Below are 14,042 nucleotides of genomic sequence, written 5' to 3'. Positions count from 1 at the left end.
CATGTATTTCTACTTCTAAGCCTCATTTGCCCTGTCAGATCATATAAGATCCTGCTTCTAAAATAACACTTCCAAGAATGTGTTTAGTTACTTAAATGATACTTATGCATATTGCAAATGTGTGTTTTTATGTTTGCCTCTTTTACAGCATTATACAAGTGCATATAAAATACAAAAATGTGATAAAGTGTGTTTTGCAATCTAACACAGAGTGAAAGTTAACCAATTGTTTTTATTTTATATTGGGTGACAAGTCATTTAGACAACAAGCCTATTTTCAGAGGCCAGATAGAGGCCATCTTTAGAGGTTCCATGGCCACTAAATATCACTTCTGTCACTATTACATAATTCTGTTTGCAGGCTTTCTTCTCTACTTAAGTAAAGGATAACCTTTATTACTGTCATTTTGTCATAACTGTAATTATACTTTTCCCAACAGCAAATGGCCAGTGGAACCAGTGGGGCCACTGGAGTGGATGTTCCAAATCCTGTGATGGTGGCTGGGAGAGGCGAATAAGGATCTGTCAGGGGGCTGCTGTGACTGGGCAGCAATGCGAAGGAACTGGAGAGGAAGTTAGACGGTGCAGTGAACAGAGGTGTCCTGGTAAGAACCAAATATAATCACTGTTATTACCTACACTGTAGTATGTCTTACTTTAATGGTCATCTTTAGGAGAGGCAAGATCAATATCTATAGAGAAGTAGTCCTAAAAAGCCATCTCTGGTCTTGCTTTAGACAAGCCACTGCTGTTTTTCTCAGTAGAGTTGTGCTGATGTACCTAAGTGTAAACTAGTCCAATGGATATACGAGCAATGCAACAGCTTTGCCATAAATGGTGATACTATAATATAGAAATGTATCAGAAAAATATTTTATTCCATGGGCACATGAACATTGGGATAAATTATTGTTTGCTACAGAAATTATTTTCTAATGCATTGATATGAGTATATTAGGTATGGTTCTGTAAATCATGGATTACTTTTATCCTGTGTACAAAAGACCTCAGTGTTAAACATATAGGGAAAATTACTGTGCAGTATAGATCAGAGAAAAATAGTGAATGTTACTTTAATGTACAGAATGAATGAATACATAAGTGACATTTTGTAAAAGTGAAAGTCATATAAACCTAAAAAGGCATCTCTTCTGCTTTAATATAATGCTTAAATGTATTTCTTTGCAGCACTTTGTCCTCACAATAGATATAAGTCTTTCTAAAAGAAAGCTAATAAAAGTGTACATTTTAGCTCCTTCAAAAGTCATGAATAAATAAAAACAACAGATGAATAAAAATATACTTACTTACCTGTGAAGAGTAAAGAAAAAGAGTGCCTTGTTATATAGGTATATGATAATGAAACAAGTTGTAAATAGTAAAGGATGGCATAGACATTCATTTGGGAAATCGTGGGCTCTTAACTTTGTGGCTAGGAAGCCTCAAAATGTTTCTAGCCATCCCCATATTTTGATGGCTTTGTGCTAGGGACAGAAAGGACTAAATGGAAAAGTTGCTTTAGGTCAGGAAGCAGGAAGTATATCTGATGTGAATTTTATGTTATTGAGCCCACTTATTTATAGACAGCATGTTTATCCATTGACAGCCATCAAATAACAGTTGTCAAGATATCTCCAGTAGAGTAGTACAATGCATTTGAAGAACCATGCGAGGACTGACTTTGTTGATAAAAATATAATACTGTGCTGGTGAAGTTTAGCAGCTTTTAATTCTCCAGTGATTTCTTTAGCTTTAATAACACATACATTATACAAAACAAGGCAGGAAAAAAAAAACAGAATGTATATTGGATTCCTAAATAAATTATATTTTTCATATTTACTAATTTCCATAGTAAATATAGACTTTCTCTATAAAAGCACTGCACTAAGAGAACATTATTGTGAATGTTCTCAATAAACAGACATTCAGATAAACCAGTTTCTTCTTATGAAACCAACCTTGAAATAGTTTGTATGTTTAAAAGTAAAACCATGCTGCTACAATCCAATTTTCAAAGGTTGCCACCTGCTGTTAATAAAATATTTTACAAATGTTTTTACAAGTCAAATGAACACAGAGCACTATTTGCCATTTTCTATATTTATTTATTAACATGGTTATTTCCAGATTAGAGCCAGTACACTGAGAGAAATCATAATAAACTAAAGAACATTTTTTCTGATTATACTTTTGCAGAAGACTGCACGTGAATAACAGATTTAATTTGTTTATTTCTAGACTTATGTTTCCTAAAGCATCTCAGTGGGTACCTTGCCAGAACTTTCCTAAAAAATAAAGTGATAGAAAAAAAATTTTTTTGAATAAACATGAAGCAAAATGGATGAGTACTATACAAAGTTGATGAAAAATCACTTTTGTTTTACTGATTTCTTTTTATGTGTAAGTTTCTGAGAAACATGAGAGACTATATATATTTTTTGTATTATTATTACATTAGCATTGGTTTATCATTAACATAAGACTAGATCCACATCTTTGTAGATCTGTGTAACATATTTGCTAAGTGGATATGATTCACCTATTTGTATCACTCCAAGGATACATACAGAAAATGAAATTTTATAAATGGCTGACATAATGGTGTGAACAAAAGAAGATTAAATCTTTTCCTATTATGCTGTTACAGCTAATAAGATATATTGCAAACAGAGCTGTTCACTTGACTAATTCAAAATTTTGAATGAATTTTGTTTGCCTGCGATCTGGACAATCTGAACATTGTTCAAGATTTTCTTCATAGCTGATCAGTGATTATCTTCAAGTGGTTCTGGCAGGGACTGAATTACATCAGGCATTTCTAGAAGCTGGATAAAAGCAGCACTAAGGCAGGCTCATAAGTTTATTTGGAAGCAAGTTTCTGAGTCAGCTTGGTTTGTAGGCAAACACTGAGAATATTTCTTTGGGAATGGTTTCTATTCACAATTATTAATTTTAAAACTATGATTGTTTCTTACTGTTGTGTCATATACTGGAATGAAAGACAAAAATCTGTATATAGTCTGATATCCGTCATTTCTCCTTTGTAGTATCTCAAACATCTAAAATTGTTTTTCACTCCTAACAGGTCGGCAGCATTAAGTATTTAAAGAATCCATTTGTGAAGGATAAAATAGTGAACAAATATAAGAAAGAAAAAGCATACTGGACTTCCTAGGCAGCTAGTTGAGCAGGAGTCATTGGAAAGTTTAATACAGGATGAACAAATAGTAGGTCTATCCTATAGGAATAAAGGTGATAACTGGCTAATAAAACAAATTGCAACCCATGTTGTGGCAGGCTGATAAGAAGATTTTGAAAAAAATATAAAAAAAAAAAAACAAACATAAATTTTATCAAATCAAGAAGTAAAAATTAAAGGACATGAGAGAGCAGAGAGGAAAGTACCAGATTAATCAGATTTCTGTATCAACGGCACCTGCAAAATCATTTTTATAAGAGCAGAACCATGTTCTTATAACAGTTAAAAGAATATCTTAGGTTCCAGAGATACACTACCGATTTCTAGAAATGCTTACTTCCATAAGACAGAATTCCATAGTAATTATACATGTTCCATTACTTATGCTTTTCCTAGATTATAATCAGAATTGAACCTCATTATATTTCTCATCAGGCTGTTGTCAGTTGTAGAAGATATAATGTAGGAATAGTTTTGCCCTGAATGTTAATGGAAAAAATCTACAGTGTAGAGTATTGCCAAAGCCAAGGTAATGATTTTGTACTGAAGGTGGTACATTCCTTCAGAAGTACTAGCTAGAAGTGATAGTGTGAGAAGTTGGAAGACTCAAGTAATTGTCAACAACTAAATAATAAAATTAAACCATTAGACACTGTTGTATCTTTGATTACGACACTACTCTACAAAATGGTCAAAAGCTTTTTGTTTGTTTGTTTTTGTTTTGTTTTGTTTTGTTTTTGTTAGAGGTTACGTGGGGCATTGAATTAGGATCCAAGACTACTGTGTATCTTTGGCTAAATACCTTCACTCTTTTGTCACCATTACCCATTTATGTTAGCTTCTTATGTAGATTGTGATGTCGATAAGGTTATGCGTGTTACTTGCTGTTCTGTACAACAGCTTTTTCAGATTTGGTTTGATTGCCTCCTGGAGGTGTGTGTCCTCTCACTGGCAGTTTTAGAAGAGGACTGTGCTTCTAGACTATTGACTTTGTCAAGCCTTGTTGTGCTTAGATAAGATTAAATCAGGCCTATCACTGCATAACAGGGAAGGCAAAACAGGGTAAATTTGAGTACATGGTCTGTGTGGGAAGAGGCTGCTGAATCACACTGTCAGTGAAAGAGAGATCTGTTTTCTATTTGCCAGCCTTAGCAAATTTATCGAGGTATTTGCTGTTTGCTTCTAAATTTTAGCAATTCTATATAATTTTCTACAGCTAACTCCCATTTTTTTGTGTGACTGTGCTATGAATTAATTATGCCAAAGTTTCAAAAGTACTTGAACTACCAGAGACAGCAGAACCAGTGAAGCTTTTTAACTCAGATACAGTACCACTCAAATGTGACTGTAATGTTACCATGTGCAACTTGGGTTGGAGAATCGCAGATGCTTTAATGTGGGTGGATGTCTGATTGGAAAGCTCTGCCAAATGTACTTTTGCTTAGGAAAGAACTGGTTTGCTTTTTATGTGCACCATTCCTTGATGTAAAGTGTTGGTACATTGTGTTGAAAGGCATCTAGGTGCACAGCACAAAGTCAGAAAGGATCTAGTAAAATTTGCTTGCCTGGGCTCAGTTACAACTTGTTACTGCATCTCTCTCCAGATAACTCTGCATCTTTTTTACTTTAAACACAAAGCACAGGTACACAGGTTATCTCTGGCACTAAGATCAAGTTTAAAGGCAATTTTAAATTTTGAAAGGTCTTGTAAAAACACACAAGCACCACTCTTCTAAGCAGATAGGTGGAAAACCTCTTGTATTGTTTGTGACTTGCTAACATAAAACAGAGAACATATTATATGTAAGCATATGTGCATGCATACGGTATATTCAGGAAGGAAAAAAAAATCCTCCAAACATTATTTGTAGAGGTAAGATTTTTAGGTCTCAGATTCAGCTCTGGCAAGTGTTCTTAGAGAACACGCCGTGCTTGAAATGGACAAAGCTGAATGACAGACATACTTCTTAAAGAGCTCTAAGTTTTAACATGTTTATGTAATTCATAACATAACTTCTGCATTATATTAATCTTATGTAACACAAAACAGAACATTTCTTTTGTTTGTAAGATCATAAAAGGATAGTAATTGTGTTTATCACCAGATGGCTCATGTTTGTCAAAGTCTGACTTTTACCATTGTAGCTCTAGCTTCTTGCATCCACTTTTTGGGCATATCTGAAACACTTGGTATGTTAGATTATAACCATATTCTACCTATATTCTAGAATATAACCAACTTGCTTTGAGTTTTGACGTTAATGGATCTCGTGCATTTTTAGCAGTACGGTCTGTCTTGATTTACGATTCAAGAATGCTGGTGGTGAGGCAATTTTAGCAGGCAATTTTTCTGCCCAAGTGTGATTCATATTAGCATTACTGAGCCATCTGCAAGGTATTCTTTGTCATTTGCTGAGAGAGGGTGCAGCTATGTGCAAAAGACTGTTCTCTTCCCTCCCTCACCTCAGTCTTCTGTCAGTAGAAGTGCAAAACAGGGACAGTTTTATGGCGTAGGCAATTGGATGGGAAAAACCTGAAGTCTGTTCCTCTGCTAGAGATTTCCCATGTAACCATGGTTGAATCATAGAATTGCTTTCTTCTCATTCCATCTGTAAAATAGTGACAGTATTTACTTTCCCATTCCATTATTCCTTTTTTTTTTTTTTTTTTGTTCCTTTCTTTTCTGTTTTAGGGTTACAATTCTCCTGAAATACATATAATGCTACTTTTAAATAACTACTGTTTTTTGTTTTTTTCTCTGCTGAACTTGTAATGATTTCAGCAACTGATATTTGTCAGTGCTTTAAGTTGTGATGTGACTTCAGCCACATTTGTTGTGTTGATCAAATTAACTCAAAAATCATAAGCTGGGAATATACAATAAACAAAATATAAAGAGCAAAAGTAATCTGTAAGTCATAACCATGTGAAAAAACAACACAATGCAATTGTAAAAATTTCTTCTTTCCCATGTAGTTCTGTTGCTATGGAAACGTGAAAATATTTTCTACTTTTAATGATACTGCAATAAGCAATGAAAGTTCAGATTTTTTTATAACCACTCATAGAGTTCCCTTCTTAATTACCATCTTGTAATGAAACACATTTCCAAGAAATAGCTTCATTTTTGGACTTCAGAATATTTAACACATGTGGAGTTTAAATTGTGAATTTAGAACAGAATATTTCACACATATTTTAAATTTTAGAAAAAAAAAAATCTTAGTGTGAGATAGACTTAGCAGTTTATAACCATTTAATTGTCACCTTCTGGTAGACACTTAACACTATTGATCAAAGTAGGAAAAAAGCAACACATTAACATCGTGTCTAAAAAGTGTATGTTGAAGACAATAAGGGCACAGACTATGAAATAATAACCATCACAAAGACAGTTATTATCCAAAAATCGCTGTTGCATTTTTATGTTTCATTTTTAAAATGATACCAAAACCTGTTAGTATGTACATCTCAGGGAGAATTAGTACAAGATGGAAGACCTACGTTTCTGATGGAAAATGTCTCTTTTACATTAATTTTTATTTTAAAATTCTCATTTCTAAATGGCAGCACCTTATGAAATATGTCCTGAAGACTATTTGATGTCAATGGTGTGGAAAAGGACCCCAGCTGGGGACATGGCATTCAATAGATGTCCTCTCAATGCCACAGGTATGGTATTATGCAATAAAAAAAAGGGAAAAATCATTGTTTTATGCTTTAGAAATGATCACTAGATGTACACATGCATATGTATATATCTGTGAATGTACACATCTCACATATTTACATATGCATATATATTTACATCATATATCATATAATATGATATGTTTCATGGTTTACATTTATGGGACTGTGAAGTATATATGTTTGTATATGCATTATAGACACAGAGAGAAAGGTGACAAATCAATCTGATAAAACCCACCAGGCAAATTTATGAAAATGAAGCAAAACATAAACATCTTTTTAATTACCAAAACAGTGCTAAAAACCCACAAAATGAACACTGAAATGTGTTTCAGCATCTTGTAGTACTCTCTTTATGCTGGTGATTATTGTATGAAATTGTGTCTGTGTGTGCTTTTAAAATAACAGAGAATGCAAATTTTATGTACTACATTCTTACCAAATGCTCTCACATATATAAATGTTTTCTGTCTTTCTGACTTACAGGCACCACTAGCAGACGCTGCTCTCTCAGTGTTCATGGAGTGGCCTTCTGGGAACATCCGAGCTTTGCTAGATGCATATCAAATGAGTACAGACACTTGCAGCATTCAGTAGGTGCAAAGCCAGCTTTAGTACTTGCTCTGTTTATTCACTACTAACCATTCATGTGAAAAGAAGCTTACCTGTTTACTCTCAAGTAAATTTATGATGAGAAATGTCAGGAGGAAAACAGACCTGAGAAAGAAACATTTCTATTCATGTATTTAGATCTGACGTATTACTTGTCCTTGAGTAAAGGTATTTTATCTTACTGTTGTAATGGAAAAGTGATTCAGATTCCCTTCTTCCACGCCCACTGTGCAAAACTTTTATAAGGGTCAGAAAGTAAGACACATATTTTGGTTTATTAGAAAATGAGATGTGAATAAATGAGATTTACTGAAAGAGCGACCTGCTGAGTAATTTTATAGTGCCTTGAATTCTTTAATTGCACACTAGGAAGTCAGAAATGATATTTCATCCTAATATCAAATATAGAACTTCACCTTCAAATGTAACCAACATAAATGATTATAGGTTGAAATTATTGTAATATCCTGGAAAAAGTAAAGTTTATCTAGATGAAGAAATACTTTTCACAATGCTTAACAAAAAATTTTATTTGCTAAGCTATATGCTACATATTACTATATACAGTTTTATATCTCCTAATGTCCCTTCCAACTGAACTATTCTGTATACTGCTGAGATATGCTTATAGGCAAGTATATGCAATATATGCTTATATGCAATAAGTTACATTATAAATATACTACTCTGGTATATGCTTATTACAGTGGTTACATTATTCTCATAGTCGGGTATTCTGCACTTGTCTTCTGAGGAAAGAGTTCATTTGAAATTCTCAGGAACAATGGTTTTTGCTTGTGCAGTATAGTTTTTCTGACTTTCCTATTATTCTGCCATTAATCATTCAGCACAGGGGCACTAATACATCCGTGTGCTTCGTATCTTTCCAGTCTCTGCACCAAGAGCAACACTTAGGCGGTATTTTTAAAAATCCTCAATGGATTGAAAAGTAGTAACCTTGTGGTTGTTCCCCAAAACTTGGAGGAAATTTTTATGAGTTTCCTTCAGTTGCACTTCTGCTTCATTGAATTTGTACTTAATTATATTATATATATATGAATAACAGCTGCATATAGTCTGCCTATAGCATTCTTTCATATCTGGGCAATGACAGAAATACAGTTGCATTTTATTTGTTTAGAAGGCTTATTTCTGTAAATAATAGCACAATAAAGGCAATGTCTGCATATAGTATGTGCAGTTTTGAATAGAAACAATAATGGCACGTTGTTGAACAAAAACTTCACATTTTGTGATTGAAAAGTTCAAATGAATTTTTTTCTGTTGAGATGATGTTTAAGAGCAAGTTATTTCTTTTTAAACTTGTTTTTTTTTTTTTGTTTTTTTTGGTTTTTTTTTTTTCTGTTAAATAGTAGCATCTTCTAAAAGATTTAAATAATTTATGGGTTGGACTCAATGATCTCTAGAGGTCCCTTCCAACCCCTACAATTCTGTGATTCTGTGATTCTGTGATTAGTATTGATCTGGCTCACAATCCTTTCTTGTCTCTAAGTTTCATAGCGTTGGTCCTATTTCCACTGTTTTTGTATTGATATTCAGACTTCAGATAATTTTTCTGGTAATAATTCTCAGGGAACTCAAATAATGAGAAATAGTTTTTCATGTTATTTATCAGTATGACTTACCTTGCTTGCTTTTGGTGAGACACTGGTATTTTTTGAAAAGCTGCATGTCTTCCCGCCAGAACACTGAACAACAACAACAACAACAAAAAACAAACATACAAAAAAAAAACCAAAAACGTTTATATCCTAGATCAGTTATATCTATTCTTCTGTATTTCTGTTTTGATAGTATTAAAAATGATTATACTATACTGTGAAATGATCTTTTGATAAGAACATTCAAAAATAGCTAAAGCTTCTTTAAAATTACACAAGCATCTAAACACTATCTAATTGCTACGCAACGTTTCAGACATTTTCAGTTTATATACATATAATTTAAAGGGAAAAAATGACTTATTTTTTATTTGGAAGCTGCTCAAAAGAAAATCTGCTTGTTACATTTTGCTGTTTCTCAAATAAACATAATGTTTATGTTAAATAAACATATTTAAAAGATCATAGAAATTCAAGGATTTATAAGATCATCGCCCTGCAAATGTAGGCTTTTCCCCATAACAGACGTATGTCAGCTCTGTAAATCCCTGAAAATGGGGCTTTATAAGGAGACTGCTGACAGACACTTTTTTAATAATAAGTGTATGTGCTTATGCACAAATTTATGAGATGCCTCGGTGTGCTTACAAATAATGTTATTTTGCTAACTCAGACTAAGAATAGTGGGGTTGGCACTCAGTTTTCTGAAGGTTCACCTGAAATACGAGTCTGAGTTAAAATGTTTGCATTTCTTATCTGAAACAGTTGAAATAAAAATAGGTGTATAGTCTTCGAATATGGTATTTCTGAAGTTCATTTAAAGCACTTGATATATATAACATATAGACAATATATTATATGCTGAATGCATGCCTGCCTGAAAGAATGTAAACAGATTATTGTCTCTTTGCCCTCCAAACAAGTCACTGAGTATTCAGAACTAGCCCAAAAATTATGGACCTGAATTCACAGTCCTATGCCCAAGCAAATGTTCCCCAAGGAAGAGCATAGCATATGATTGGAGCTAAATAATACTACTTTGATTACAGAGCTTGCTGACTCGTCTGCACAGATTCTGAACTAGGCACTTAAAATTACAGTAGTAAATAAGTATGATGAGTGTCCAAGCTTTAATGCCGTCCATCTACACTGTTTAATTTTGTATATATTAGAATACTTCCTGACATAATTTTAGACCATACCAGCAACATTTAGAAGACAACATGGCAGAGCAACCATTCCCAGCAGGCAGTAAAATCATCTTTGTCTTGGAGAGTGAATTAAATGAGTTTAGCTTGAGGGATACAAGCTGGCTGCACTTGTTGGCCTCAAGTGTAGAAAATATTCTTGAGGCTTTTCTTATCTACCATTATTAGATATTTATAGTTAAAAAAAAATCATGCTTAAGCCGTTTGGGCTGTGGGTAGAGAATTTCAGAGCTTTGTGTGTCCATTGGGCCACATGTGTGTTTATTTCTAAGCTCCCCAGTAACAGAGAGACAAAAGAACAGTAACAAAGAAACTGGGCTTGTTTAGCTAGGAGAAGCTCCAGAGAGACCTCATTGCAACTTTCTAATACCTGCTGGGAGTTTATAAACAGGATGGAGACCAAGTTTTTACTCAGGAAGTGATGTGGCACAGGAATGCTTTACCCAAAGAAGGTATGGGTGCACCATCCCTGGAGGTATTCAACACCAGGTTGGATGAGGCCCTGGACAGCCTGATCTAGTCATTGTCAACTCTGCTCGTGGCAAGGAATTAGAACTAGTTATTCTTTAAAGTCCCTTCCAAACAAAGGCTTTGTTTTTCTATGAAATTTTGACTCCTACTACTCCAATTGAATTGGGAATTCACGTAAGGCAAAAACAGTGCAGTGTAAATTCATAGACTATCCCTCTAACATCAATATGTTTTTTTGTACTTTCTTCCTAAAGATAACATTTTCCTACTAACAACAATTTTTGACTAGATGTCCACAATAAACAATAGATTCATGCTATAGAAAGTGTTAATTTTTCCACCACCACATCTGATTGGCACTGTGGTTTTGTTTCCTTAATTTATGAACACATATGCACAGGTACAGTATAGTTGCACTTTCTCATGCATAGAGTTACGTATTTTTAGATTTTTCTCTCTTATTCTCCTAAAAGTGATTAGGAACAGATTTCCACCCGTAATAAGCACCATTTAAGTAGGAGAAACTCAACTACACTGCATGTGCTTCATCTTGACTTGAGACTTGTATGGAGAGTAATGTGGTAGCTAATAATAAATTTTGTTCATAAGGATCAGCACTATAAATAATTTGACTGGCTCCTTTTCCAACCGCTTGTAGAATATGCCAGGCAGAATTACTGCTCAGAACAGGCACATTCATTATATTTTGAATAGATGAGAAGAAGGCAGGGATTTCTATGGTTTAACTGGAATTGTCTACTTATATGAATATTTCTTTGATAAATATATGGCTATTTGTGCAGAGTTCAGCTGAGATAATTTTCTTCATAGGAGTACTTATGTTGCTATTTTTGGATTGTTAATGAAAACAGTGGTGGTTATGCTGTCCTGTTTTAGTTGTTGCTGAGCAGTGCTCACACAGAATCAAGGTCTTTCTGTCTCTTGGAAAGGTGGGCTTGGATATGCACAGGAAATTGCAAAGGGTTGCCTGAACAACTGGCCCAAAGTGACCAAAGGGTTTTTTTCCATATAACATTGCGCTCTGCAATAAAAACTGGGGGAAAAGTTTTCCAGGGCTGCTTCTATTGAAGCACAGTTGGAACAGTGGTCAGCTGATGGTGAGCATTTGCATTTTGCATTACTTTTTTTCCAATTCTGCCCTCTATCCCTCTGCAAGAGGAGCATGTGTACATCTGTGTGGTGCTTAGCTGTCAAGTGGGGTTAAATCACAACAGTATTGCACTTAACTTTCTATTATGACAGATTCAGAGTAATTCAAGATCTTTAACTAATGTATATCCTCAACATATCCTTTAGATGAGCCTCTACTACATCTCTCTTTTGTGTGAATGGGAAACTTAAGCAGACAGATTAAACAGAAGAAATTATTTTGGGTCTTCTAAACTTGTGCCTAGACAGTTTTCTTCTTAGTGTTTATATCTCTCATAGCAAAGCACAGAAAATCTCTAGTACAGTAAAAATATGACTGCAGGATCTCTGAAGAGAAGAATATACAGTGGAACCTGACAGAACAGGGAAGGAGAAAGGTTTCACTCATGGTATGAAGACTGGCAACTTGCAGCACAGGAGGGCGTGGAGAACCTTGAGTAAAGGCAATCAAGTGGTTAAAGAAGCTCAGTTATGCCAAAAATATACTCCCTATACTTTCGTTAGTTTATTTTGTCTTGTGTGCTATGGAATACAGGTCCCTTTTAAAACTAGGAATGATAATTAGATCTCTTGGAATAACAGAATCAATTAGTCATGAATAATTTATCCAACATTTGGTAGAAATCAGTCATCAAATAAATTTAACAAATGCTGTTTGACTAGTTTATACAGCTGGTTGGCTAATATGAAAAATTATTCACTGAGCAAATTAAAGGACAAAAATGCCCAAATCCATGAAATAAACCCTTTGTAAATTATTTGATTAGCTCTAATAATAACATTTAAATAACCCAATTGGGATTATTTTTACTAAGTCACTATAAGTGGAAAAAGAAAATGATAAATAGGTATGCTTTGCCTACTTTAATCATGTGACCTAAGGGATCAAGCAGTAGCTTAATGAACAGAAAAGTAAGCATCGCAGATTATATATCAGACTTTTTTTTTTTTTTTCTTCAGAATGTCTTGTATTGTTTTAGTGTGTTTGCAATAAGTGCTGCTTTGCAATACGAAAATGCTCCTAATCAAGTGTTTTCCTAATCAAGTTTCAAGACTGTTACCAACCTTTTGTGCAGCTAAGTAGGAATATTTTGCCCATTGATGCACAATTTTCTAAACGTGTTCTTGAGAAAGTGGTGGTTACGACAAAGAAAGAAATCAAAGTATCTGTTTAAATGTGAAATTAGATGGCTAAGACCTAGTGGTAAAGGATATCCTTTCTCAAATTCCTTCTGAGTTGTTCATGGTCACATATCTGATCACGCTAAATTTCATCTGACAGTAAAAAATTCCTCTGATTTCTCTATCTCTACAGTTTTGAGCTGTGAAATAGACATGTCTTGTTTTTATGGACTATTTGTGTATTTTACCAAATGAATTTTTCCATGGCAAAAGTTAAGAACCTTGTTAAATGCTGTTCTCTGTTTCTACCTTTACAAATTAGTTTAAAGTGAAATCTTTTGGTCAACTAACATATTTTCATCACTTTAAGGAGTATCTGTTATATGTGAGAAGGCAGATTAGATGATGATCCAGTCTTAGACTGTATATGACTATGAAGCATTCTCCTCATTGCTTATTATCTTCCTTTGACCTGGGAGCAGAAAATGGTCTGCATAATTATTTTAACCTGATATTGTTTAGTTGAACTACTCTTTTGTTATTGTAACTAATACTTTCTCATATGTTTTCATAAAAGATGTCTGCAAAATATTCTAAAGTGATATTCTGAATCCCTGAAATTTTATAAGTAGATCAAACCTTATATAACTCCACTGACTGAACACATTGTCGAGTCAGATTTAGCAACACTGTGAGAAAATACAAACTGAATCAGAAGGCATTGTGTCTCCTTGTAGCACAAAGTTAAAGCAAAAGATATGCTGTATAGGTGTATTTTTACTGTTATAATCTAGCCACTTGGGCTGTTTAATTGATACTTAGTGACAGACTGAATTCCAAGTAATTATTTTTATTTTTTTTTGCATTTACTTCCTTTCGACAACTTCCTGTGTACTTCAGTAAGCTGTCCGTTTTTCTTGTTTCAACAGTTTCTGCTTTTAT

At 33.9% G+C, this 14,042-nt stretch overlaps 1 protein-coding gene across 23 annotated transcripts in view; it reads left to right on the top strand.

Moving 5' to 3' along the window:
- ADGRB3 (adhesion G protein-coupled receptor B3) overlaps positions 1-14,042 on the top strand; it is a 426,584-nt gene that overhangs the window by 195,681 nt on the left and 216,861 nt on the right. For 22 of the 23 annotated variants that reach the window (XR_014944219.1, XM_085542010.1, XM_085542007.1 and 19 more), the window contains 3 exons: positions 441-605; positions 6,773-6,874; positions 7,382-7,488. Coding sequence is in view for 15 of the 23 variants with exons in the window: in XM_085541996.1 (XP_085398122.1) it covers positions 441-605; positions 6,773-6,874; positions 7,382-7,488 (374 nt within the window). In the remaining 8 variants the exon portion in view is untranslated. Of the gene's footprint in view, positions 1-440; positions 606-6,772; positions 6,875-7,381; positions 7,493-14,042 lie in introns of those variants that run through there. The other variant, XM_085542004.1, reaches the window with a different exon arrangement.

This window comes from Coturnix japonica, chromosome 3 (assembly GCF_054131305.1).
Source record: "Coturnix japonica strain WE chromosome 3, WE-NBRP24, whole genome shotgun sequence".
In the NCBI taxonomy this organism is placed as follows: Eukaryota; Metazoa; Chordata; class Aves; order Galliformes; family Phasianidae; genus Coturnix; species Coturnix japonica.
The sequence above is the reverse complement of the archived record's forward strand: the minus strand, read 5'-3'. Positions and strand labels throughout refer to the sequence as shown.